The 24970-nt window shown below is 39.4% G+C and overlaps 1 protein-coding gene across 4 annotated transcripts in view; it reads left to right on the top strand.

Annotated features, from left to right (window-relative positions):
• nes (lysophosphatidylcholine acyltransferase 3 protein nessy) overlaps positions 1–17553 on the top strand; it is a 56929-nt gene extending 39376 nt beyond the window's left edge. For 2 of the 4 annotated variants that reach the window (XM_076176441.1, XM_076176440.1), the window contains exons 8-10: positions 12519–12705; positions 12878–13026; positions 14212–17553. In XM_076176441.1, the coding sequence (XP_076032556.1) occupies positions 12519–12705; positions 12878–13026; positions 14212–14398 (523 nt within the window). In that variant the 3' untranslated portion in view covers positions 14399–17553. The remainder of the gene's footprint in view (positions 1–12518; positions 12706–12877; positions 13027–14211) is intronic. The other 2 variants (XM_076176443.1, XM_076176442.1) reach the window with 1 other exon arrangement.
• The last annotated feature ends 7417 nt before the right edge of the window (positions 17554–24970 follow it).

Raw genomic sequence — 24970 nt, forward strand, 5'->3', positions numbered from 1 at the left:
GGAAAAGGTGGAGTGGAGGTAGAATGTAGATTGAGAGAAGCGAGTAAATGCCTTGGTGGATGAAAAAGTGTAATGAGGAATAGACATTTGGGAATGGATGCTAAGAGGAGACTGTATGAAGGAGTGATTGTGCCAACAGCACTGTATGGGGTAGAAACATGGAACATAAGAGAGGAGTTTGAATGTGTTTGAGATGAGGTGTCTGAGAAGTATGATGGGGATTACTAGGCTAGATAGAGTGAGAAATGAGGAGGTGAGGAGGAGAACAGGGGTGGAAAGGGAGTTGGGAGATAGGGTTGATGAAAGAGTATTAGGATGGTTTGGACACATGGAAAGAATGAGTGAAGGAAGACTAGTAAAAGAGGTATGGAAGGCAGATGTGGAGGGAGTTAACATGAGGGGACATCCTAGGATGAGGTGGATGGATGGGGTGAAGGGGGCTTTGGGGAAGAGGGGAATGTCTGTTGAGGAAGGAAGGGAGAGGACAGAAGACAGGGGTGAATGGAGAATGGTTGTATATGGATGATGTGATGTATGAGGTAGAATGTGGTGGGGGGATGGGGGGTGAGGTAATGTGTGTGAGCAAAATTTGACGCAGCCCGAGGGGATTTCTCACCGTCTTCTCCTTTTATGCATGGGGGAGATGGAGAGGGGGGGGTCGCCGATTTAATGAAGCGGCCTTGCTGTGGATGTGCTGTGTCTTGCAACACTGCTTCTGACCCAGGGCAGTGGACAAGGTGCAGGGATGACCCGTCATCCAGGAGGTGCTAAGATGGGAGGTGGGGGTGGAGGGGAGTGGAGTGTATTCAGGGATGGAATGGGTGAGAGTGATTTTGTGCCTTTTTCTTTTTGGCTACCTCCCTTGTAAGGGGGAAGAAACCTTGGTATATGTATGTATGTACATACACTCAGTGATGAATTATGTGAGTCCAGCATGGGCACCTAATCTCAGTGAGACACACCTCAACACCCTTCAGACCATACAAAACAAAACATTAAAAACAATTACAGGCTGCATAAATACAACACCAATAGACCATCAACACCATGAAACAAAAGTCCTCAAAGTCAAAGATCACCTTGACATGAGAGGCACACAAACACTTGCTGCAGCCTCCACAAACACACCACACCCACTACACTACATAGCAGAACACCCACACACACCAAAAAACATAAAAAAACACCCAGATATCTATATCACACACAAATACTCTCTTCTCTTCCTCCAAAACCACCAAATACCAGCCAACATATAACCATATCACTCACTTCTCCATTAACACACTAAAAGACAACTCATTGCTGCATTGTTTGTGTCATTTTTTTGACATTTGGAAATAAATTCTCTGGCGAGGGTTCGAATCCCAGTAGGAGAGTTTTTTTCCACATTGCTGCATACCAGACCCCCTGATATCCATCCCTCTGAATCCTCTCTCCCATGAAAGGACAGAATCCACCTGGCCAAACTGCGATGCAGCCACCACCCAGCCCTTCTAAGCTACCAGAAGAGACTGGCTAACTACATTGTGGACAAATGCCCAGGATGTAACACTTCACCCCATACTATTCAACACATCATTGGAAGACTGCATTATACACAAACACGCATGTAAACAACACAACATACTCCATAAAGGATTTGTGGGAAAACCCCGTTTCAGCCATGGCATTCCTTGGAGAGACAAGACTGCTCGGACAGACAGTCTAGGGAACAACAACATCAACAACAACAACCACCCAACCCACACATCACATCACATCACACAAACATAGCCCACCATATGTAACAAGAAAATTTCAGCAGCATTCTGCTCTGATATCTACTACAACTTTACCCCAGTGCCCTGCAACACTTCCATACTGTAGAATTTGTTTGAGAGAGACAATGGGCCCAGTCCAGAGGCAGGCCAAATGCCAGCCATTGAGGGCTGCAACTCCAGATGATTGTGAGGGTGTTGAGGAGTTTCAAAGGTGGGTATCATCCATCTCTGAGGATCAGCACTCGCAAGTACCCATTGCTTTTCCATGGTCTTTCCATTTAGACAAAAGTGGGCATAGTTAAGAGTGTAGTGGATATTCACAAGTCACTCAAGGAAGAAATGTTACTGTTAGGATAAGCCTACAGTAGGGTGAGGTGTTTGATATGTTCTCTATGGTAATGGCATCAGAGGGCAATTTGTCGCTGTGTCCAGGCCCATTTTGTGTTGGTATTGTTTTAAAGCTGGATGCTGGCATGAATACAGTTGTGTTAGTTTGGTTTTTGCTTGTTGTAAGAGGGATTTCTCTGTAGAGTTGATGTCCGGGGGGAGTTTGTTTTGTTATCTTTAGTGTGCATCTGTTTTTTGTATGAACGTGTTGCAAGGTGCTGGTGAAAGGTTTTTGTTCATGTTTGAGTACTGTAAGTTGGGGGAAATGCACACCTTCTAGGGATAAGTGCTCACCCTATTTTTTTATACATATGTCAAGTAATACTGGGCTAGATCTATCTGAATACCAAGGGCTTTTTCCCTCTTATAAGAGAGGTAGCCAAGTCAAAAGGTCATAAGAGACAAAAGTGTATTGTATTGAACAAAAGGGTTATGCAGCCCATGCTCATCACTCACTCAGTTGTCTGGCCTGCTTGACTTAGCAGTCCAGATAACTGAGAGAATGAGAAGCACAGGCCACAAAGCTGTTTTGTCCAATACAATACAGTGTACATACATATACCAAAGGGTTTTTTCCCCCTTATAAGGGAAGTAGCCAAAAAACAATGGCAATACAGTGAATACATAATAAATAAAGACAACCAACACATTTATTTTCTAATACACAAAATACATAAAAATAAAGACAAACAAGAAAAATAGATAACAAACATACTTTTTTTACCTAAAAGTTTTAGAAAAGTAACACATGAATTTCTCAATTTATGCGTGTTTAGTAAAGCAGTGGGCTGGATTTGGCCCATAGGTTATAATAAGGTGACCCCTGTTTTAGAGGACAATATAATGTTTTCAATGTCAGAAAAATATGGGGTTGTAGGATCATGGTGTCAGGAATTGTTTCATTTAAGTTATACATACTGTATACACTGGAAAAATGCCAAGAAGATTCAGCATTTTGAAAAAGGAAGATATCTTTAATTGTGTCACAAATAAAGTATCACTGACGGGGGATCCCTTTCTGTATTCTCTGGAGGTGCAAGGTATGCTTTGATTTGGCCAACCCCTTTACAAGGGGTTTATTGATACGCAGGGCCTGTAAAAGGGGGGATCCAGCCGGTAGTTTTCTCCAGGGCCCAGGAGCTATGAAGGACCCCATAGCAACCCTACAACATCTATCCCTTCTCAAGAACAAGCACTTTCTGCTACCCCAGCCCAGCTTACATTTACATTTCACATACACAAACTTCGCTATACTTATTAAACTATACTTCTATTTATTACCATTTATTATTGATTATTGTAGGTTTACTGGCCATCAAATCTTCAGTTTTGAGGAAAATCTTTGCCTGCCTCACAGGCCAAAAGGGGTCTTGTACTAATTTACAAAATTTCTGTTGGAGGCCCTTTTAATATATACATACAGACATACTACCCTGTAACATAAACCTCAGAATTTCAACTTCATTTGTATGTAGAGAAGACTGAAGGAAGGTTTTGATACCACAATTTTTTATGTGATCATTAAACAGTTAGTTCCTCCCAGATGTGGTCACTTTCATGTCACATGTGCTGCAAGTAATTCAAAATCGCTGTTTCAGGAAAAGCTACAAGTACAGTGGTGGACTTGTAAGACAGGTGTCAGAAAGAATAGTATTGCCACCAGTCATCTAAACCTGTCAGCACCCACACCAATCTGATGGTGCATCCCAGAAAGGTTGCCACTTTGTTTTCAGACTAGACCAGTGGTTCTCAACCTTTTATTGGCCATTATGCCCCACCTAATTCACCTTTAAAATCTTGATGTCTCCCATGTGATGATATACAATTCTTAGCATTTGAGAAATAAAATCCCCTTCAGCTGAAAAAGCATAAAACCTTGGTTTAAAACCACTTCAAAAGAACAAAGCATCAATGAAAAATTAAAAACAAAACAAACTGAATAAATAAAAAGAAGATTGACCCAGACCTCCTCAGTTGCCCCCCCCCCCTTTAAAAATCATATTAACCACCTGAAAAACTGAATTGCCCACCCATGCCATGTTGAGAAGCACTGGACTAGGCCCAAAATCCCCATCACTTTCTGCCGTATTCCCTCCACTATTATAAGGATAGTTGACAATGGTGACTGTTTCTCCAAGTATGTTCAGCTGGTGACAAAACAATCCCTCACTAATACAGCACAGACAGTAGTCCAATTTTTTTCCCAGTATGGACAGTGAAGCTACCCATTTTTAAAACCCATCAACCAACTCGCCTCCATGAAGAGGTGCAGCCTTGAGGGGCAGACACTCCATCTGTGGACTGGCACCAAGAGTTCACTCTGCCAACTTCAACTTTATTTCTTACACCTTTTCACACAAGGGGGACTGACAGTCATTAACTGCTCCTCCACCCTTGCCACTTTCAGTCAGTGACATAAAAATAGTACCACACTAATGCAACACAGACAAGTCACAAATTTCTTTCTAGAGAGATCTGTGGGAGGACCTGAGGACAGTTGTTGGTCACTGAAGGGCTGTAGGTTTTCCACTTAGTGAAATTCAAGGCTACAATTTATATATATATATATATATATATATATATATATATATGTGTGTGTGTGTGTATTAATGGTGTATATGGGCATGGTCAAGAGATTTTCTGTTATGCTTACTTTGTTGAAGGTGATGGCTAGTTGTGCACTTTAAGAAAATAAGTAAACAAGTAGCCATCACTTTCAGTGAAGTATATATAAATACACACACATACACAATTGGGAGGAGAGAAATAACTTACACAGAAAGAAATAAGGGACCAAATAATGAACCTTGATGTCAGAAAATCACACAGCCCTGATGGAATTGCAAACTGGATACTAAAAGAATGTATAGATGAACTAATGATGAAATATATGAAATAATAGATTGCTCACTCAAAGAAGGAAAGGTACCAGAAGACTGGGAAAATGCTAATATCGTACCAATATATAAAGGGGGAAACAAGGAAGACCCAACAAACTGTAGACTGGTCTCCCTTACAAGTACAATAGCCAAAATTTGTGAGAAAGTTATAAAAAGTAGATGGACAAAACATCTGGAGGAGAACAACATACTTAATCCGAGACAATTCAGATTTAGACAGAGGTCATGTACCAAAATTTTTATCTGTTTCTATTCAAGGTTAATAGATATAATACAAGAAAAGGACAGATGGGCAGACTATGCATTCCTGGACTTAGAAAAGGTATTTGATAAAGTACCACACAAAAAAGTATCGAGAAAACATGAAACAACAGGAGGTATACAAGGAAAACTATTGAAATGTATGGAGGATTTCATGCATGGAAGAAAAATGAGTGGTGCTTAGAGATAAAAATTCTACTTGGGAAGAAATGGTTAGTGGCGTCCCACACGGATCATTACTTGATGATAATGATTGCTATATAGGTAAATGACATGGATGAAGGTGTAGCATGTTACATGAACTTCTTTGCAGATGATACAAAACTACTAAAGAAAGTAAGTACGGAAAAAGATTGTGAATCACTACCGAGAAATCTGAACAAGGTCTGGAAATGGAGTCAGAAGTGGGAAGTGGACTTCAACATTAAGAAATGTAGTATAATGGAATTTGGAAAAAGTAAAAAAAGAATATCAAGACAATATAAAACTGGTGCAAAGGAAGTAAAGAAAGTTGGTTCTGAAAAGGACTTGGGAGTACTCATCACCAAAGACATGTCCCTAGACAAACAGATGAACGAAATAGTCAGAGAAACCTACAATTTGCTAAGATCAATAAAGGTGGCATTTAATTACTTGGATAAGGAAATAGTAAAGAAAATACTAGTCACACTGATAAGACCAAGATTGGAGTACACAGCAACAGTATGGACACCCAGTACAAAAAAAGAATATAAGGAAATTAGAAAGAATCCAAAGAGCAACAACAAAGATGGCCCAAACACTTTCAAAACTGATATATGAGCAAAGATTGTCTTAACTGGAATTACCAACCCTGGAACAAAAAAGAGAATGAGGTGATCTGTTGGCCATTTATAGAATTATGAAAGGCATGGAAGTCCTTAATAGAGATCATATACAACAAACCTGATCTGTTTCTACTCGAGACTAATAGATATAATAGAAGAGAGGGATGGATGGGCAGGCTTTGCCTATGTAGACCTACAAAAAGCATTTTATAAAGTACCACACAAGAAATTGATAAAAAAAAAAAAATAGAATCAATAGGTGGCATTGTAGGTAAATTATTAGAGTGAATAGAGGACTTCCTGACTGGGAGAAAAATGAGGATAGTAATTAGAGACAAATACTCGAAATGGGAAGAAATGATAAGTGGTGTCCCACAGGGGTTGGTGCTGCCTCCAATCAAGTTTGCCATATATATTTAAATGACATGGATGAAGGAGTTGAATGTTATATGATTTTCTTCGCAGATGACGCAAGAATACTAAAGAAAGTAAGAACAGAAGAGGACTGTGATTCAATACAATCAGACCTGGACAAAATCTGGAAATGGACTCAAAAGTGGGAAGTGAACTTCAATATCAAGAAATGTACCATAATGGAGTTTGGAAAAGGTAAAAACAGATTTTCAAAAAATTATCAAATTGGTGAAGAAGAAATCAAAAAAGTGTATTCAGAAAGGGACCTTGGAGTAATAATCAGCAAAGGCATGACACCGGATAAACATATAAACAAAATAGTCGGAGAAACCTTCAACCTATTAAGGTTGGGGGGTGGTCCCACGACGTAGACGTTGCAGCTCCAGGACCTGATGGCCAGGGGTAGATGCTGCTGTTTGGCCCCCAAGAGTTGGGGCCAAACAGCAGCATCTACCCCTGGCCATCAGCTCTACGCAGATGGCACCGATCCCCAAGGAGGAGCTACGCCTACCTGGGGGAGTACCACAATCCTTTTTTTCCAACACACAATGTTACGTTTTTTCTGCACTGAGGGGTCATTTTCCGGCGATCACCCCTCTTCTTCTACTTTTAGCCGGAGATGTAGAGAGCAATCCTGGGCCCACCACAAAATACACATGCCCAACATGCTCTAAACCCATTACTTCGAGCAGACAGACAAAGGGCTCAGTTCAGTGCAATATGTGCAAAAACTGGGCCCACCTCACTTGTACAACACTTGCTGACACAAACCAATACACAAACACTTGGACATGTTCTACCTGCCCTCCAGTAACCCCAATCCCACCTCCCCAACCACAGCCAACACCCTTACCCACTCACAATTTCCCTTTGCCCTTACCCCCGATTAGTACTCCCCTTCCTTTGTCCCCGATCTCTCCTTTCCCCCCCTCTGACCCAGATCCTACACCTTCCCCACTACCACCCCAACCTCAACCCCAAACGGCAACATACAACACATACAAAACACACAACATCAACATATTACAACACAACATTGACGGCATAAACACTAAAAAACATGAACTTGATCACTTTCTTAAACAACACAACATACACATTGCAATTCTACAAGAAACAAAATTAAGACACTCACACAAAACACCATCATTTCATAATTACACCACCATCAGACAAGACCGGACTGACGGCAATGGCGGTGGACTCATCACCCTGATCCACCATTCCATCTGTTTTGTGGACACAAGTGCCACAACCAAAATTCTCCTCCCTACCACAGATAACACAACAGAAACCCAATCCATTCGTATCCGCACAGGCAACAATTCAACACTAACAATAGTTAACATGTACATTCCCCCCCAATCATCCCCCACAGTTCCAAACACCTTCAGACCTCAACTCAGCCAACTAACCTCAATCCCCAACCTGATCATGGGTGGTGACTTCAACGCCAAGTCGTCTGCCTGGTTTGTCGACAACCCTGACACAGACAGAGGGCTTGATATACAGACTCAATTCGACTCATTGACTATCATGAACAACACGCATAACCATACACATATCCCATACCAAGCCCTCTACACTCCCTCCTCTCCTGATATCACCTTTTGCTCCCCCTGCCTAACCCCAACAACATCATGGAGAGTGGTCGGAGCCCTTGGTTCTGACCACCTTCCAATCATCATCACCACCAAAACAAGATGCACCCCAGCTGGCCACAGACACACTTACACCAATTACAAGAGAGCTAACTGGGAAGCCTTTAATGAAGAGACAGAACAAGATTTTGAAACACTTAACAGTACACCAATCACAAACATAAACAATGCTGTGCACGCTTTTAATACAATCATACAAAACGCAGACAAGAGATACATCCCTAGAGGCAACAGAAAATCACACAACCCCAACTTCACACCAGAAATCCAAGGCCTCATCAGACAACGTGACACACTTAAACACGATACCCCCACACCTATCCCTCAAGACATAGCAGACCAAATACAAACACTAAACACTGTGATTGCCAATAAAATACATGAACAAAAAACACAAAATTGGCAAAACTTTATCAATACACTTGATCACAAAACAAACACCAGCAAATTGTACAAAACACTCAACAGCATCACACTATCCAACACTAACACTACACGCTCTCACGCAGCAATAATCACAACAACAGATAACCTACCCTCAAACAGACAACAAGCAAACGCACTCATACGTCATTTTGCACAGACGAGCCATCTTACATCTCACCCTGACGACCGACGCACCATTCGACGTAAGAAAGACTTTCCCACAGACTCAGACTATACACCCTTCATAGACAGTCAGACAAAACTCATATTGCATAGTCTCAAGCACTCATCTGCCTGTGGCCCTGATAACATAAGCAACATACACCTAAAACACATTGGACCACAAGGTATACACGCACTCACAAACATTGCAAACTACAGCTATTCACACAACACAATACCCGACATCTGGAAGCATGGTAAAATAATCACCATTCCAAAACCGAACAAAGACCCAACAATCCCAACATCGCACCGCCCAATCACACTTCTCTGCACCCCCTCTAAAGTCATTGAACGCCTAATACTTAAACTTGTCACACCATATATTCCCCTTGCTGACTCACAACACGGTTTTAGGCCACTACACTCCACAAACACTCTTCTGACAAACCTCACACAAAGAATTTTAGATGGTATCAATTCAGATAGGCCCCACCACAGAACACTTCTTATAACATTGGACATTAGTAAAGCTTTTGATGCTATCCCCCGCCACAACCTAACAAATAAAATATATAACACAGACATGCACAATAACACCAAAAGATGGCTGGCCAATTATCTGGCAGGCAGGAATGCTCATGTGTCATATAATGGCCAATCATCGCACATCAGAAACATTAAGAACGGAGTACCACAGGGCTCGGTTCTATCCCCCACATTATTTAATCTATACATGCATGACTTACCCACGCCAGACACCTCAGAAATACAAATCTCTTCCTACGCAGACGACATAACAATCACATGCACACATCGTAACACAGACAAAGCTGCAGAAATAATCCAGCCTTACCTTGACACACTCAACACATGGTTCATCACAAACAGACTCAAAATAGCTCCAACCAAATCTACAGCAACACTTCTCACCAACTGGACAAAAGAACACAAATACATACCTCATCTCTACATCAACAACACTCTGATGCCACACACAAACACACCGAAAATTCTTGGTGTAACATACGATACATCCATGTCTTTCAAACAACACCTCACAACCATAAAAAACAAATGCACACCTAGACTTAACGCACTTAAGTCAATCACTGGAACAACATTTGGACAAAACAAAGAAACTAATATAACAATATACAAACAATGCATACGCTCAGTGATGAATTATGCGAGTCCTGCATGGGCTCCTAATCTCAGTGAGACACACCACAACACCCTTCAAATCATACAAAACAAAGCCCTAAAAACAATTACAGGCTGCACAAATACATCACCTACAGACCATTTACACCATGAAACAAAAGTCCTCAAAGTCAAAGACCACCTCGACATGAGAGGCACACAAACACTTGCTGCAGCCACCACAAACACATCACACCCGCTACACTACATAGCAGAACACCCACACACACCAAGAAACATTAAAACTACACCCAAAGACCTTTATTACACACAGATACTCTCTTCTCTTCCTCCACAACCACCGAATACCAGCCTCCGGAGACATATTCATAATCATATCACTCACCGCTCCATTAACACACTGAAAGACAACACACTGCTGCATGCCAGACCCCCTGATATCCACCCTTCTGAATCCTCTCTCCCACGTAAGGACAGAGTCCACTTGGCCAGACTGCGATGCGGTCACCACCCAGCACTTCTAAGCTACCAGAAGAGGCTGGACGACCGTGTTGTGAACAGCTGCCCAGGATGTAACACTTCACCCCATACCATACAACACATAATGGAAGACTGCATTATACACAATCATGCACGCAAACAACACAACATACACTCTATAAAGGATTTGTGGGAAAACCCAGTTTCGGCTGTGGCCTTCCTTGGGGAGACGGGACTGCTCGGACAGACAGTCTAGGGAACGACAACAACAACAACAACCTATTAAGATCAATGAAAGTGGCAGTTGACTATTTGGATCAAGAAATTATTGAAAAAATATTAGTTGCACAAGACCAAAACTGGAATACACAGTGACACAATGGACACCCAGTACTAAAAAGAATATAAGGAAATTAGAAAAAATACAAGTAGCAACGACAAAGTTGGCACCACCCCTTTCCAAATTAACATACGAATAAAGATTAAATTGGAACTACCCACACTGGAGCAGAGAAGAGAAAGAGGTGATCTACTGACTATCTATAGAATCATGAAAGTAATGGAAATCCTTGATAGGAATGATTTACTAAAAAAATGACAATGGAAAAACAAGAGGTCATGAAAAGAAACTCAAAAAGGATAACTATAGAAGAGATCTGAAAAAAAAGATAGCTTCCCACACAGTGTGCTGGTTATCTGAAATAACTTAGATAAAGAAAGTGTGTGCAAATACTATTCAAGATTTTAAGAGAAAACTTGATGCTGAAAGATACAAAGACAGGTCACCACGAGCATAGCTCCCTTCCCGTATAATACAACTAAGTAAATACACACACGCACATATATATATATATTTTTTTTTCTTCAGTATTTCACAAATGACACGTGAATATAATTTGCAGAAAAACCACTGGTAAATAAGAAACGTGCGGACTAGGTTTCTTATGTACCAGTGTTTTTTCTGCAAAATATATATATATATATAAATGTGTGTGTACACATCATTACAGAGTCATAATTGTCGCAGAACCCTAAATGTAATTAATGAAAATACAGTAATCAATGCAACACACATCTCTAGCTTGCTATGAACAGAACAGCACAAAAAATGGGTCATTACAACTCTCACCCCCATGTCTGCTGTTCATATCTTGAACTTTACAGACTGCCACCAGATGGCAGTTCATCTTGTGCACTGTTCCATTGTCGTTGTGGTATATCTTTTACATTTATGGTTGTCCTTTTTAAAGATTGTTTTGTAATTTTTTATTGTTGCTGTCACCAGTGCAATATAACTTCAATTTTGTATTGAATGATTCCATATCAGTAGCTGATATGGCAGTGTCTCTTTTCAGGAAGATGTTCATTCAGTATATCAGTGTACTCATGGATTTAGCTCATGGTTACTATTTTTTAGTAGTTTCGTCTACCCATATATGTGATAAACACAAGAAAAAAATAAATAGATAAAAAAAAATTGCACCAAACAAATTTAGTACAAGTCTTAGTGTGTTTGTATGTGTGTGTGCATGTGTGTTTACTTGTGGGTAATTCTTTTTGTTTAATGAATGCTTGGTAGCTAGAGTCGGGTACATTCTTTTTGTGTATGGTGCATATGATGCTTCTTTATTTCTGTAGGAGGTTCCCACTTCTGCATTTTTCATTAGTTTGAATGATTAAAGAAAATATTGCATGCTTATGCTTGAAAATTTTATAGAGCTGTGCTTCATTCTTGACACCTGTTGTACTAGTTGAGCCAAATTTTAGATGTCTAAAGGGAAATGGTGTCCTCTGTTTTCTCCACCTTGTGGGTGGTATATATGATTTTAGTTTCATCCCTTATGCTGATTGCTCTACTGTTTAGCTTAGATTAGAACCACATAACTAGGAATTAATAAGAAAGTTTGTTTCACTGAAAAATAAAGTCTTGAGCATTCTTATTAGAGGCCAGGCAGTTTATGGGCTCGTCATGTCAATGGCCAAGTATTATAGATGTTCAGTAACTATTCTTATTAATGGCCAAGTATTTTCCATAGTTTGATACCAATGTATATGCATGTGTTTATATGTCTGCTTATGTTTTTGTCTTTTAAGGATTCAACTTCTATTGACAAAGCAGTATGTCTTTGGCAGATATGTTTACAAGAGGTTGCGATTCTTAAACAATCGCTCCGTGTCCCAAGCGGCTGCCCTGATCTTCTTGGCTGTGTGGCATGGACTGCATTCCGGCTACTATGCTTGTTTCCTCATGGAGTTCTTGGTCATGAGATTTGAAAAGGATGTGAGTGTAAAAACTGTAGTAAGGTTAGGCTTAGATATATAACTTGGACAGTTTCACTTCACTTTGCTACAAGAATGCATTTAATTTCCATTGTGATGCAAGGGGTCAGAAGAGGAGTTTGAATAACTGCATGTAAATCAAAAGCTAAAAAAAAAATTTGCTAAACTTTCAGCTGACCTTAGTGTTGAACCGGTACCCTAGAGTGGTGCAGGTGCTGAATGCAGGACCATTAAAATATATAAAGTTTGTACTCCTGAAGCTTTATGTCATCATCTTCATGGGTTACTGTCTCGGTCCTTTTGTGCTCCTCAAACTGCACAGGTGAGTCTCACGGTTTTATTAGAATGCAGTGGTGGGCATGTTGATTAAAGACATTAGCTTCATTAATTGTTAATCTGTGTATTAGCTTCATTTAAGTTAATTCACTAATTGTACCATTAAATTAATGAAGTTTACCTTTAATCCATTAATCTGTTAGTTGTGGAAGGAATCAGTTCTCTGGGATTCAGGACCATAAACTTCAACCCAGCCCAGTCCACCACCTGCAAGGGGCACATGTCATAGATGACCAAATCAAGAAGTATCTTGTCCAGGTGACTCGCCAGTAGACAGCTGGTGAAGTTGCTTGACTAGCTTCCTGGAAGTAGGTGAAGTGGGTCCATCATTGGACAAATAAAAGCTAGAGAAATGCTTTTTGTCAATAAAACGTTGCCTTGCAAGCCTCTTCCACCTCTGTAGCTGACATTATGCTTCTTCTTGAAGTGGCTCTTAATGTTCTTGCTGCTCTTGTAGGCCCTGACCAAGTGCTGATCAGCTAGACATGCTGTACTTTGATTTATATAATTGTTTCCCTCTATTAGGATACAAACTTGTCAAGATGCAGCCAAAGGTTCTCGAGTAACTCGGGTACCTCACCTTGGCTTTGCTGACATCACCATGAGCCACAACAGATTCCTGACTGTACAGTAGGTCCTGGCCAATTTCAGTCTCATACAGGCAACTGAGACAGGGATAGACTCTTGCATTATACTTGAGACACCTTCACTATGGTCTATCATTATTCTACACTGTCCACAGTCTAAAATTCTGTTGGCTTAGAGTCACTATGAATCTATTGATTTCACAGTTTGAATGAATATTTAAAATGCTTCTGATGTAAAATTACCTGACAGAAAATAGATAGCATATTAACAAAAATCAAGGGAAACATTAACATATGGAAGAATTAACTTATGAACACGGTAACAAAAAATAATTCTGTTATGGATTAATGATTAATGTGATAATGCCCACCACTGGTGTTACTACGTACTCTTGTTGGCTAAGATTTAATCAAGTTTTCTAAAATGCTTGAACCTTAAGTTTATTAGCAGCTTTGCACTCAGGATGGTTCATTGGAAATAAGTGAGGAAATTAGTCCTATGTAACTAAATTTCCTTATAATTGATTTTATCATTTTGAATGCAGCAGTATAAGTGTCAAGTTTCTTAATTTCTTTTATTATAGATGGTGGAGTTTCTACAAGTCTTTGTACTTCTCTGGTCACTTGTTCTTTGCTGGCTGGCCCATCTATGCCCCAGCTGTCAAGGCCCTTCTTCGTGCTCTAGACAAAAGAACAGCAGCAGAAGATAAATTGAGGGAGGGTGAAAGTGATCAGGACCAAGTACCTATCCAAACAAAGAAAGAACTGTAATGGAGAAAGCCCAGAGTGCCCATCCACCCAAACACAGGGTTGTTGGAACAAACACATTTATGCTATGCTGGATTATAGGAAATTATTGACAGGGTACTGCAAAATCCAGATGCCATTTGCAGCAGATTTATCCAGTGATTGATATATTTTTTAAGATATGCAAGAACCAGTTTGTTATGGACACAGATCCAAAAAAAATGTGCTATTGTTTGTTTATACATGAAGGTAAATTTAATAACAACAGAAGATAATTTAGCCTTTTTATATGATCTTGCTTGGACTTGATTAGAACCTGAGGATCCCACATCAAAGCTGAATCAAACTTTGCACAATGTGTTAACAACGTTAACTTTAGTTGCTGTGGTGTGTGTAATGATAATTATTATTTTTTCATACAAGCTCTGACCAATCTGCCATATTTATACCATGGTATAGTGACAGTTAATTCACTTGGTTGTGTTCATTAACCCATCAGCAGCGGCATTGGGATTTACCAGCACCACCCTGATGTGCATTTTTACCCCCACCCCCTGAAAAAAAAAATACTGTGATCTAAAAGATACTTTGAATTTGGATTTAAAACAACTATAAGCTCATTATATAGTTTAATTGTGGTGATAAGTTTTTTGCATTAGGATGTATCATTGCCATTCTGATTTACAATGTTTTACACCCCGTCCCCACCCCACCCCAAATGTGATCTAAAAGAATACGTAGAATTTATGTGTAAACCAAATTTGAGCTCGGTATTTACCCCAGTTTAGTTATGGTGACAAAATGAAGGTTGCACGGAGATGAGATGCCGTGCTTCAGCCCTCGTAAATGATAAGTAAGCAGGAGTGATTGAAGTGAAAGGGAGGCACAAGAGGTGGTGTCTAGGAACAACCCACAGATTAGTGTGACAAGTGCAGGATGGCAGTCTATGAATTCCCATCTGTTACTTACAAATATGGGAGCTAGGTAAGGCACACCTAGTTCGTAATAATCATTGTCTTCTGGAAGGTACAGTATATCACAGATACCTGCCTACCTTCTGGAATGTCGCAGTTAATGGGTTAACCAGTTTATGATAGTGACCTTTTTTTATACCTTGTGAACAAAGTGGTTGTGTATGTATGCATTTCTCTCTCTCTCTCTCCCTCTGCCCCCAACTTATAAATAACCCCCCCCACACACACAGGTGGGGTGATTACCTAACCATCCTGATCAAGGTAGGTTCCTTGTTCCCAAGGGGAGAAAAATTGCAAGAGAAGAATGAATACTTTTTCTAAGTCTCTCAAAGTATCAAAAAAATTAACTGTTCTATGCATTTTTCTGGACCCACCTAATATCTTCCTCTAAAAGAGCTAGGTTTAGATATCTGTTCTTATATAGGAATTAGCTGTCAAACCCCATGATGGCTCCAGTAATGTTGCAAATTAAAAGTGCATGTATAATAATAGTGTGTATGTGTCTCTTTATGAAATTGTAGTATACAGGAAAGGAGCTTTTGTATGGGGTTCCATCCTTTTCATTATCCACAATACCTTGCTTTAAATTTGTTAATGGTTTTAGCTTGGACTCATTTAGGTCAGGGGTGGGCAACTCTTTAAACATGGGTGCCAACATCAGCTAAATCTGTGACACAAAATGTTCTTGCGTGCCAGCCGAAATTTTTGGGGAAACTTTTATTATCTTGTGTCTTTTTAATTAGGGGGAGGACCTTGAAATAACAGAAAATAACACCAAAGCTGAAACCAATGGAGTGGACCTTTTATTTATTTACTATCAGTGTGATTTTTGTGGCTGCACCAATGATGACGGGTAATTTATATCAGGTTTATCAGGAAGGCACTGTCAGAGGTTTTGCAAATATAAGAGGATACCCAAAAGTAAACACAATAGTTTTCTGTGGGACAAACCCAGAATAGTTCAGGCTTCCGCTGCTAGATGTCACATGAGACAACTGTTAGGCATCAGTCTGCTCACTGGGGTCATCATGGGAAGATGTATGGCCCATGGTTTGCCATTGTTTTGAAGTGTTTTGTGCCATTTCATCTATTTTTACAGTGGATGAAAAGATGGAGCAGTGTGCTGCCATGAAATTGTGTTCTTTTGCTGGGGAAAACTGCAACCAAAACAGTTATACTTCAAACAGCTTACAAAGATGCTGCCATGCATGGTTTGCATGTTTTAGGAATGGTCAATTGTCACTGGAGACCAGTTTCTTTTAGGGTGACCATCAACCTCCTGAACGGATGAAAACCTCACAAAAATTGAACTGATCTCAGAGGACCATCGCCAAACAATTGACGAATTTGATGTGACTGGTATGCCCTGGGGCTCATGTCAGTGAATTTTGACTGAGGAATTGGGAATGAAAAAAGTTGCAGCAAAATTGGTGCCTCACTTACTCACTAGATAATCAAAAGGAGTCACTAATGAATGGGTGCCAAGAACTAAAAGAAGAGTTGGAAGTTGATCCAGACCTTTTTTTCAAAGGTCATCACTGGTAACGAAAGCTGGTGCTACGGCTACAACTTAGAAACAAAGCAGCAGTCAAGTCAGTGGAAACACCCAACTTCACCACTACCCAAAAAAGTGCATCAAGTGAAGTCGAATATTTCTTCAATCCAAGAGGAAGTCCACAAAGAATTTGTTCCTCATGGTCAAACTGTTAACCAGACTTTTTATTTGGCAGTTCTGAGGCATGTGCGAGACGCAGTGAGATGGAAACTCCCCAACTTATGGCAAAGTGGAGAGTGGTGTTTCATTGTGACAATGTAGCAATGCACATGGCCTTGAATGTGAGACAGTTTCTAACCAAAAATGGCATGACCCCACTTACCCACCCTCTCTATTTACGTGATCTTGCTCCCTGTAATTTATTTTATTTTATTTTTTATCTTGTTTATTTTTATCTATTTATTTGTTAATTTCTTTATTTGATTTGATATATTTTTTTCTTGCGAATGAAGAAAGTTCTCAAGAAAATGTTTTGCAGATGTGGAAAAGTTAAGAAGAAAACAACAGAGGCATTAAATGGCATATCTTTGCAAGAATTCCAGAACTGTTTTGTAAGAGTTGAAAGCATGTCTGAACTGGTGCATGGCTTCACATGGAGGTGATAAAGGTGAAGGTGAAGGTGATTAAAAGTGTAGACATGAAAAAATATGTGAATACAATGTTTTTTTGTGACTTTCCCCTCCCATAATTCCAGAGAATGCAGACAGTAGTGGCCAAATTAGTTCCCGCCTTGCAGATATAGTGTACAAGAAGAGGTTAAAAGCACCACACTTAACATTATTGGAGAGAGAGAGAAAAAAAAAAAACGGAGGTGGCATGATCAGTTTTCAGATCATTGAAAGTGGTAGATGAAACTGACAAGAAAGATGTTTTGATTTGAGATGAGTGTCATGAGATCATGGTAACAGATTGTAAAATATATATATATATATATATATATATATATATATAGTTGATGTCCAAAGGATATAAAAAACAGATTTCCACACAGGTGCATCAGTTGAAATAGTATCGACAGTGATATAGCCCAAGCTAAAATCATAGGCAAATTCAAAACTAGGTATGATAGTTGGAGAAAAAGAAGGAGACCCTATGATTACTGCTATTTTCCTGTTTATTACAATTGTGTAATACATGTATGCACATACATCCTAAGTATGCCAGTCTTCTTGTCAAATCTACATACTGTCAATCACCTCCCAGACTCCATCTCAAAAGTATGGGAAAGAAACCAGAAACTCTCCAATAAACTATATTCATTCTCTTCTGTACTCCAAGTTAACAAACAATTTACCTCCTCAGTCCTATCCCACACAGACTAAGTGAAGACCATGATGGCTCCAGTTTTCAAGGGGTTAAATTCCTTCTTCCAACTGTCAAGATGAACAAGTTATTTGACTCATCAATCAGTGGAATAGGTAGTACAAAATACAATTACAAATTACACCAAGACATACTGCATACAAAACGTATATACAAACAATCCACACATCACAGAAGCACATATAAACAATCCACACATACAGGTTCTGTTTCAGGGATCCTTGGGAGCACTTTCTAGGATAGAATCAATTCATTGCCCCTGGTTTTGCATGGGACCCACAGCTCCCAAATAACCAGCAGTGGCCCCTGGATTGGCCAACAAGTCGCTCAAGGGTAAAAGTTAGGCAGTGTAGGATGAGCTGTTGTTGTTGTTGTCATTCCCTAGACTGTCTGGCCAAGCAGTTTCGTCTCCCTAAGGAACACTACAGCTAGAACAGGGTTTTCCTACAAGTCCTTAATAGAGTGTTCTGTGTTGTTGGCATGCACAATTGTACAGGTCTTGCATAATGTATGGGGTGAAGTATTGCATACCTGATAGTTATCTGCAGTACAGTCATCCAGCCTCTTCTGGTAGCCTAGAAGGGCTAGATGGTGGCTCCACTGCAGTCTGACTAGGTGGACTCTGTTCTTTCAGGGAAGAGAGAATTCAGAGGAATGGATGTCAGGGGGTTTGGAATGCAGCAATGTATTGTCTTTTGCCTTGTGTATTTCAAATGATCAAAGTTTTGTTTATAGAGACTTAGCTTTTATGACTTAGTGAATCATGCTGTAGAGGCATAGTTGCACATGATTCTTAGACAGGGAAGATCATGTACCACTAATTTGATCTGCTTTTACTTGAGATTACCAGATATAATACAAGAAAGGGATGGATGGGACGAATGTGCTTTGCCAGATCTACTAAAAGCTTTTGATAAAGTCCATCACAAAAAAGCTATTAAGAAAACTGGAAACCATTGGAGGGATACAAGGTAAACTATTGAAACAGATCGAGGACTTTTTGCATGGAAGAAAAATGAGGGTAGTGCTCAGAGATATGACTTCTACTTGGGAAGAGGTAATTAGTTGAGTCCCACAAGGATCTGTGTTGGCCCCAACAATGTCTGCCATTTATGTGAATAACATAGACAAAGGTGTGGAATGTTACATTAGCTTCCTTGCAGATGATGCAGAATTGTTATAGAAAGTGAGTACTGAAACGGACTTTGACTCACTACAGAGAGATCTGAACAGGGTTTGGGAATGGAGTGGGAAGTAGAATTCAACATTATAAAATGTAGCATAATGAAATTTGGAGAAAGTATAAAAGGATATCAGGATGATATAAAGTTGGTGAAAAAGAAGTAAAGAAAGAGGGATCTGAAAAAGACCTGGGAGATCATCATAAAAAATATGTCACCTGACAAACATATAAAGAAAATTGTCGGCAAAACCTATAACTTGTTAAGATCAATAAAAGTTGCCTTTACCTTCTTGGATGAAGAAATGGTAAAGAAAATACTAGTCACATTGATAAGGCTACCCCCCCGTGTAAGGGGGAAAAAAGCCTTTGGTATATGTATGTACATTGATAAGGCCTAAATTGGACTACACAGCAACACTGGTCATCCAGTACAAAAAAGAATATAAAGAAGATTGAGAGAATCCAGAGAGCAGCTACAAATATGGCTGCAGAACTATCAAAACTTTCACATGAAGAATGTTAAAATTAGAGATGCTGACTCTGGAACAAAGAAGAGACAGAGGTGACTTGTTGACCATCTACAGAATTATGAAAGACATGGAAGTCCTTGTTAGAGAAAACTTACTAAATTGGGATAAGAGAAACACAAGAGGACATGGAAAGAAGCTCAAAAAGGACAACTATAGAAGAGACCTGAAAAAGAACCGCTTTCCCCACAGAGTGGTGGATGTATGGGTCATATTAGATGAAAGAACAGTGTGTGCAAAAACAATACGAGAATTTAAGAGCAAACTAGATGGAGAGATACAAAGATGGGACACCAAGATCATAGCTCCCCCTCCCGTAAGATACAGCTAGGTAAATACATGCTGGATTCATGGTTGATAGATATTACCCTCCCAAATGAAAGCTCAGAGCACATATATGGCCCAGTGTATAGGTAGTGCCGTTACCTTACACACACACACACAAACAAACAAACTCCTTACCCAACAGAGTAGGGTGCCATCTTGTAGTGGTGTGATATTTTTCAGCCCAGAGCAAGGACTGAATTCAAGACCACTTACCAGGTGAACTTGGTACTGTTGCACCAGCAAGTCAGTGGTTCATATGAAGTGTTTCCATATTGTGATTAGTGTTTCTTTGTGTTGGCCAATACCTAAGCATTCTACATGTCTTACATTCAGTTTCTTGTTTGTTTTCACTGCCAGGTCTTTGATGTGTTGTCTGAAACAATGTTTGCACAACAAATGAGGCCTAGATTTTTGGGCTTTTGTCTAATGGAAGAATTTTGCTGTTTAGTTTGAATGTTTCTTTGAGTCATGGTTGTCCATAGTGAACAATATTTTTGCTGACTTCTTAGAGGAAGCTACTATTTCATTTTGTCTTGGCCACTTTTCCATTTTGTTTTGATATAATTGTTTATGGCAGCTTTTGGTAGTGCTCTTCTGGGCAATAATTGTCAGATGATGTACATAGGTGAGAGTTTTGAAGTTATGCTCTGAATTTGGAGTGGAAAGATCACTTGTACACCTTAGGGGGATGAGATATCTTCACATTGCTTCTGTTGCAAGGTTTTCAAAACTTTACTTATTAATTTTATCCTGTCAGTAACTGCAAAAGCTGCAGAAAAAATTATCCCATTGGTATACACACTTAATCAAGGAATAAGTGTCACCCTTGCTATCATTGATCTACACTGCTACCACTAGGTGGCTGGTAGTGATCAGCCAAATGTGAAGAGCTTCCAGGCCATGTTAAGTTCATGATATAACAAACATGTTATATCATCTTCTGCCAGCTTGTATATGAATGATTTAGCCCATTTCTGTGTTGGCAACAAGAAAAAGTACAAACCAAGTTAATCACCTGTGACTGCCTCGCTAATGAAGAAGTGAAACAAAATAAAAGAGAAGAAAGCATGAGAACAAGAAAAAATCAGCCAGAACAACTAAATGAAGACATCACATAACAAATAGTAAGAAAAGGGAAAACTTTAAAGTATACTGGATCCCTTGATGAATAGACAAACAGTTTGTGAATACAATAAGAAAAATGAATAGATAAATGAAACTGCAATTGAAGTAGCAGTAAAAGACTGGATTGACCTCTTCCTATTCTTGGTTACACAATGATGCCTATTTGGGAAAAGTACATGTAATCCCCATCCTGAAACCAAAACAAAACTGCCAGAGAATCCAGCATCCTACAGATGTAACTATCTTCTCAGTCTTAATCCTAATTATGGAAAAAATGGTCCAAGAAAGAATCAGAACATGGATATCTACCTCACCAAATAAATATTTATCCAAAAGCCATACAACAAAACACTGTTCACAAACCTCAACCACCAAGTACTGGAGCTTCAGCCAGAAAGAGCCACATGGCAGAACACTAATGGCTGCAATAGATATGAAGTTCTTGAGAAAGAGACAAGACACATCCTATCAAAAAGTCAGTTAAACAATTCATTGTCCCAGTTCTCTCTTTCTTGTGATTCACAGCTCCTCGGTAACTAGTAATAACCATTGAAATGAGAAAGTCACTCAAGAGAGATTGTGTTTTCTTGGCAAGCCTAGAGTAGTGTTTTCAGTGTGGTGATTGCACGTAGGGCAATTTGATCTTGTGTCCAAACCTCTTGGCCTGAACACATGTTTTTGTGGTTCTTGCTTGTCATAGGAGTGGATTTCTCAATAGAGGTAATTGTCTAGGGGAGTTTGGTTTTAGAGTATTGGAGTGCTTGTTTTATGATCTGAGTGTGTACATGTTTTTGTATGGTGTATGTATATATATATATGATATATAAAGGTAAAGGTGGGACTGCATCAGGGATGTCTTGTTACTGTGGCTGTTCAATGTGTACATGGATGAGGTGGTCTGGAAGGTAAAGGCGAGGGCAATGGACAGGGGACTGGAGATGGTTAAAGAAAATTGAGAAAAGTGATAGGTGAGCCAGTTGTTTGCTGATGACACTGCACTTGTGGTAGGGTCAGAGGGGGGATTAAGGGAGTTAGTGACAGAGTTTGGGAAGGTATGCAATAAGAGAAAGTTGAAAGTGAATGTGAGTAAAAGGAAGGTGATAGGATGGTAGCGAGTTGAGAGTAAGTGTTAAAGGAGCGGCTGGAGGAAGTGGAGTTTAGGTATTTGGGGTTGCTTGTTGCAGGAAAGGGAGGAGTGTTGAATGGTACCATCAGTTAATGGTTTTATTCAACATTTTGAGATGGGGTACTAAAGACACGGACACGTATCACTGCTTTATTCTGATCCCATACACACTCTCTCTCTGACTGCCTGACACATCCTTTCTGGGCATGCAGGAAATTAATTATGTTGCCAATTTGCCCAATTAGTTCCATTTATTTCCTTTCACACAGAAAACAACAGACACTCAAAATAATATAATATAATAGTATAGGTATATGTACAAAGATATCCTATTACACATTCATCCCACTTTCACATTACAAGAATTGAGATGATAATTGAATAAGCATTCAAGAATGGTGATCACTATGACTTCACGGAAACTTCGAGAATAATTACTCATACATACGAAAATACACCCTTCCAATTAAGCATTACTTTCCTAATTCCTAAGGTTGAATATTTTGCCATAAATTATGAAATGGAAATACAATAGGAGTGGAGGTGGAGTTAAATTGTAGATTGAGAGAAGCAAGTAAATGCCATGGGGAATTAAAAAGTGTAATGAGAAATAGGTATCTGGGAATGGATGCAAAGAGGAGATACATGAAGGGGTGATAGTGCCGATGACTTTGTATGGGGCAGAGACTTGGAATTTAAGAGAAACGGAGAGAGGAAAACTTTGAGTGTGTTTGAGATGAAATGTCAGAGAAGTATGGTAGGATTTACTAGATTAGATTTAGAAATGAGGAGGAGAGCAGGATTGGAAAAGATGACAGATACAGCTGATGAAAGAGTATTGGAATGGTTTGGACATGTTTGAAAGAATGAGTGAAGACAATTGATAAAAGAGGTGTGGTAGGCAGAGGTAGAGGGAGTGAATTTGATGAGATGACTGAGAATGAGATGGATGGATATGGTGAAGGGGGTGTTGAGCAAAGAAGGAACAAAGAAGGTGATAGGGATGAGTGGAAAGTGGCTGTGTATAGATGATACTGTTATACAATGAAAAGAAGGGCAGGTGTTGGAGGGTTAGGGGGTGCTTTATGGGTGAATGATATTTTGACCAGCCCAAAGGGATTTCTTCCCATTTTCTCTTTTTCTACATGAGGGGATGGGGGTCGCCAATTAAGTGAAGCATCCTTGCTGTGGATGTATTGTCTTAATGCATTGCTTCTGACCCAGGGCCCATAGAAGTTCATGAGAATCATACTTAACGCATCCACAGCATTGTATAAAACCATTAAGAAAACAAAAGCATCATACAACACCAATAGAGATTACACTCGGAAACATAAATCCTTTCCTTAGGATACCACAAGAAAATGCTAAGCACACAATTCTCTTGCAAGAGCCCTCAAACACACCCATACATATCACATAACATTACATCACAGAAATACAGCCTACCAAATTGAAAAAATACAGCTGTTTTCTACTCAAACATCCCAGTAACCCACAGTAATGTCCATACAAAAGCAAATTTGCACTCGGACCACAAAATTAGCACTCCGTAGGGGACTGTGGACTTATATACTTCACTAAACCACCCATAAATCAACCCAGTGGAATTTAAGGAGAAAGTTAGCCAATGATAGTGTAAAAATGGAACCCCATGAACCTCTTAACCTGAAGTGATGAACATTTAGGTAATTAATTTTCAAAACTAAAAGATAATGTATTGAATCTTGTAAATATTTACTCAAAAAAATTGTGTGTTCCAAGAGATATGGCTGGTGGAGTGTGTGTACTTAGATCTGGAGAAAGCCTTCAACAAGTAGCATATTGGAAGACTCAGTGGGAAACTTTGGAATGGATGAAGGATATTATGAAAGACTGATATATGAAAGCAATGTAAGAACAGAACAGGGCAAGATATCAGGATTAGGCTAGCAGAGTCTCACAAGGGTCATTACTGATGCCCATGTTGTACTTGATTTATGTAAAGATAATGGCAGGAATGACGAGCATGGGCATCTGCAGGGGCATTTGCCCTCCACCCCTGGAATTTATGGAAAATAAAGAAATGCAAGGAAAGTACAAAATGAATAAAAAATTACATGGAAAATGCAAAAATAATCAAATACCATGGTTTGGGACAAGGACAATGCAAGGTCATGAGAACAAATAGAAAAAGATCACATACTTAAAGGATATTGAAAGATAGTTTTTTGTACAGATGTATCAACTGGAGTAGCCTAAAAGGAGTGAAAACTAAACGAATTCAATGCCAGATATTATGGAGGAAAGCTGTTGGAAATTTTACCTCTTTATTGCAATAAAATAAGTATACACATTGTTACCTCTCCCTGAATATCGTTATTGTAAACTGTTTCATTTTATTACATTTGAACATGAAAAGAGCAAAGAATTTTTAGGAAATTTGTGTAATATACTTTAAGTAGTACAGTATATGG

This window comes from Oratosquilla oratoria, chromosome 39 (assembly GCF_046742065.1).
Source record: "Oratosquilla oratoria isolate Oo_2021 chromosome 39, ASM4674206v1, whole genome shotgun sequence".
Lineage (NCBI taxonomy): Eukaryota > Metazoa > Arthropoda > Malacostraca > Stomatopoda > Squillidae > Oratosquilla > Oratosquilla oratoria.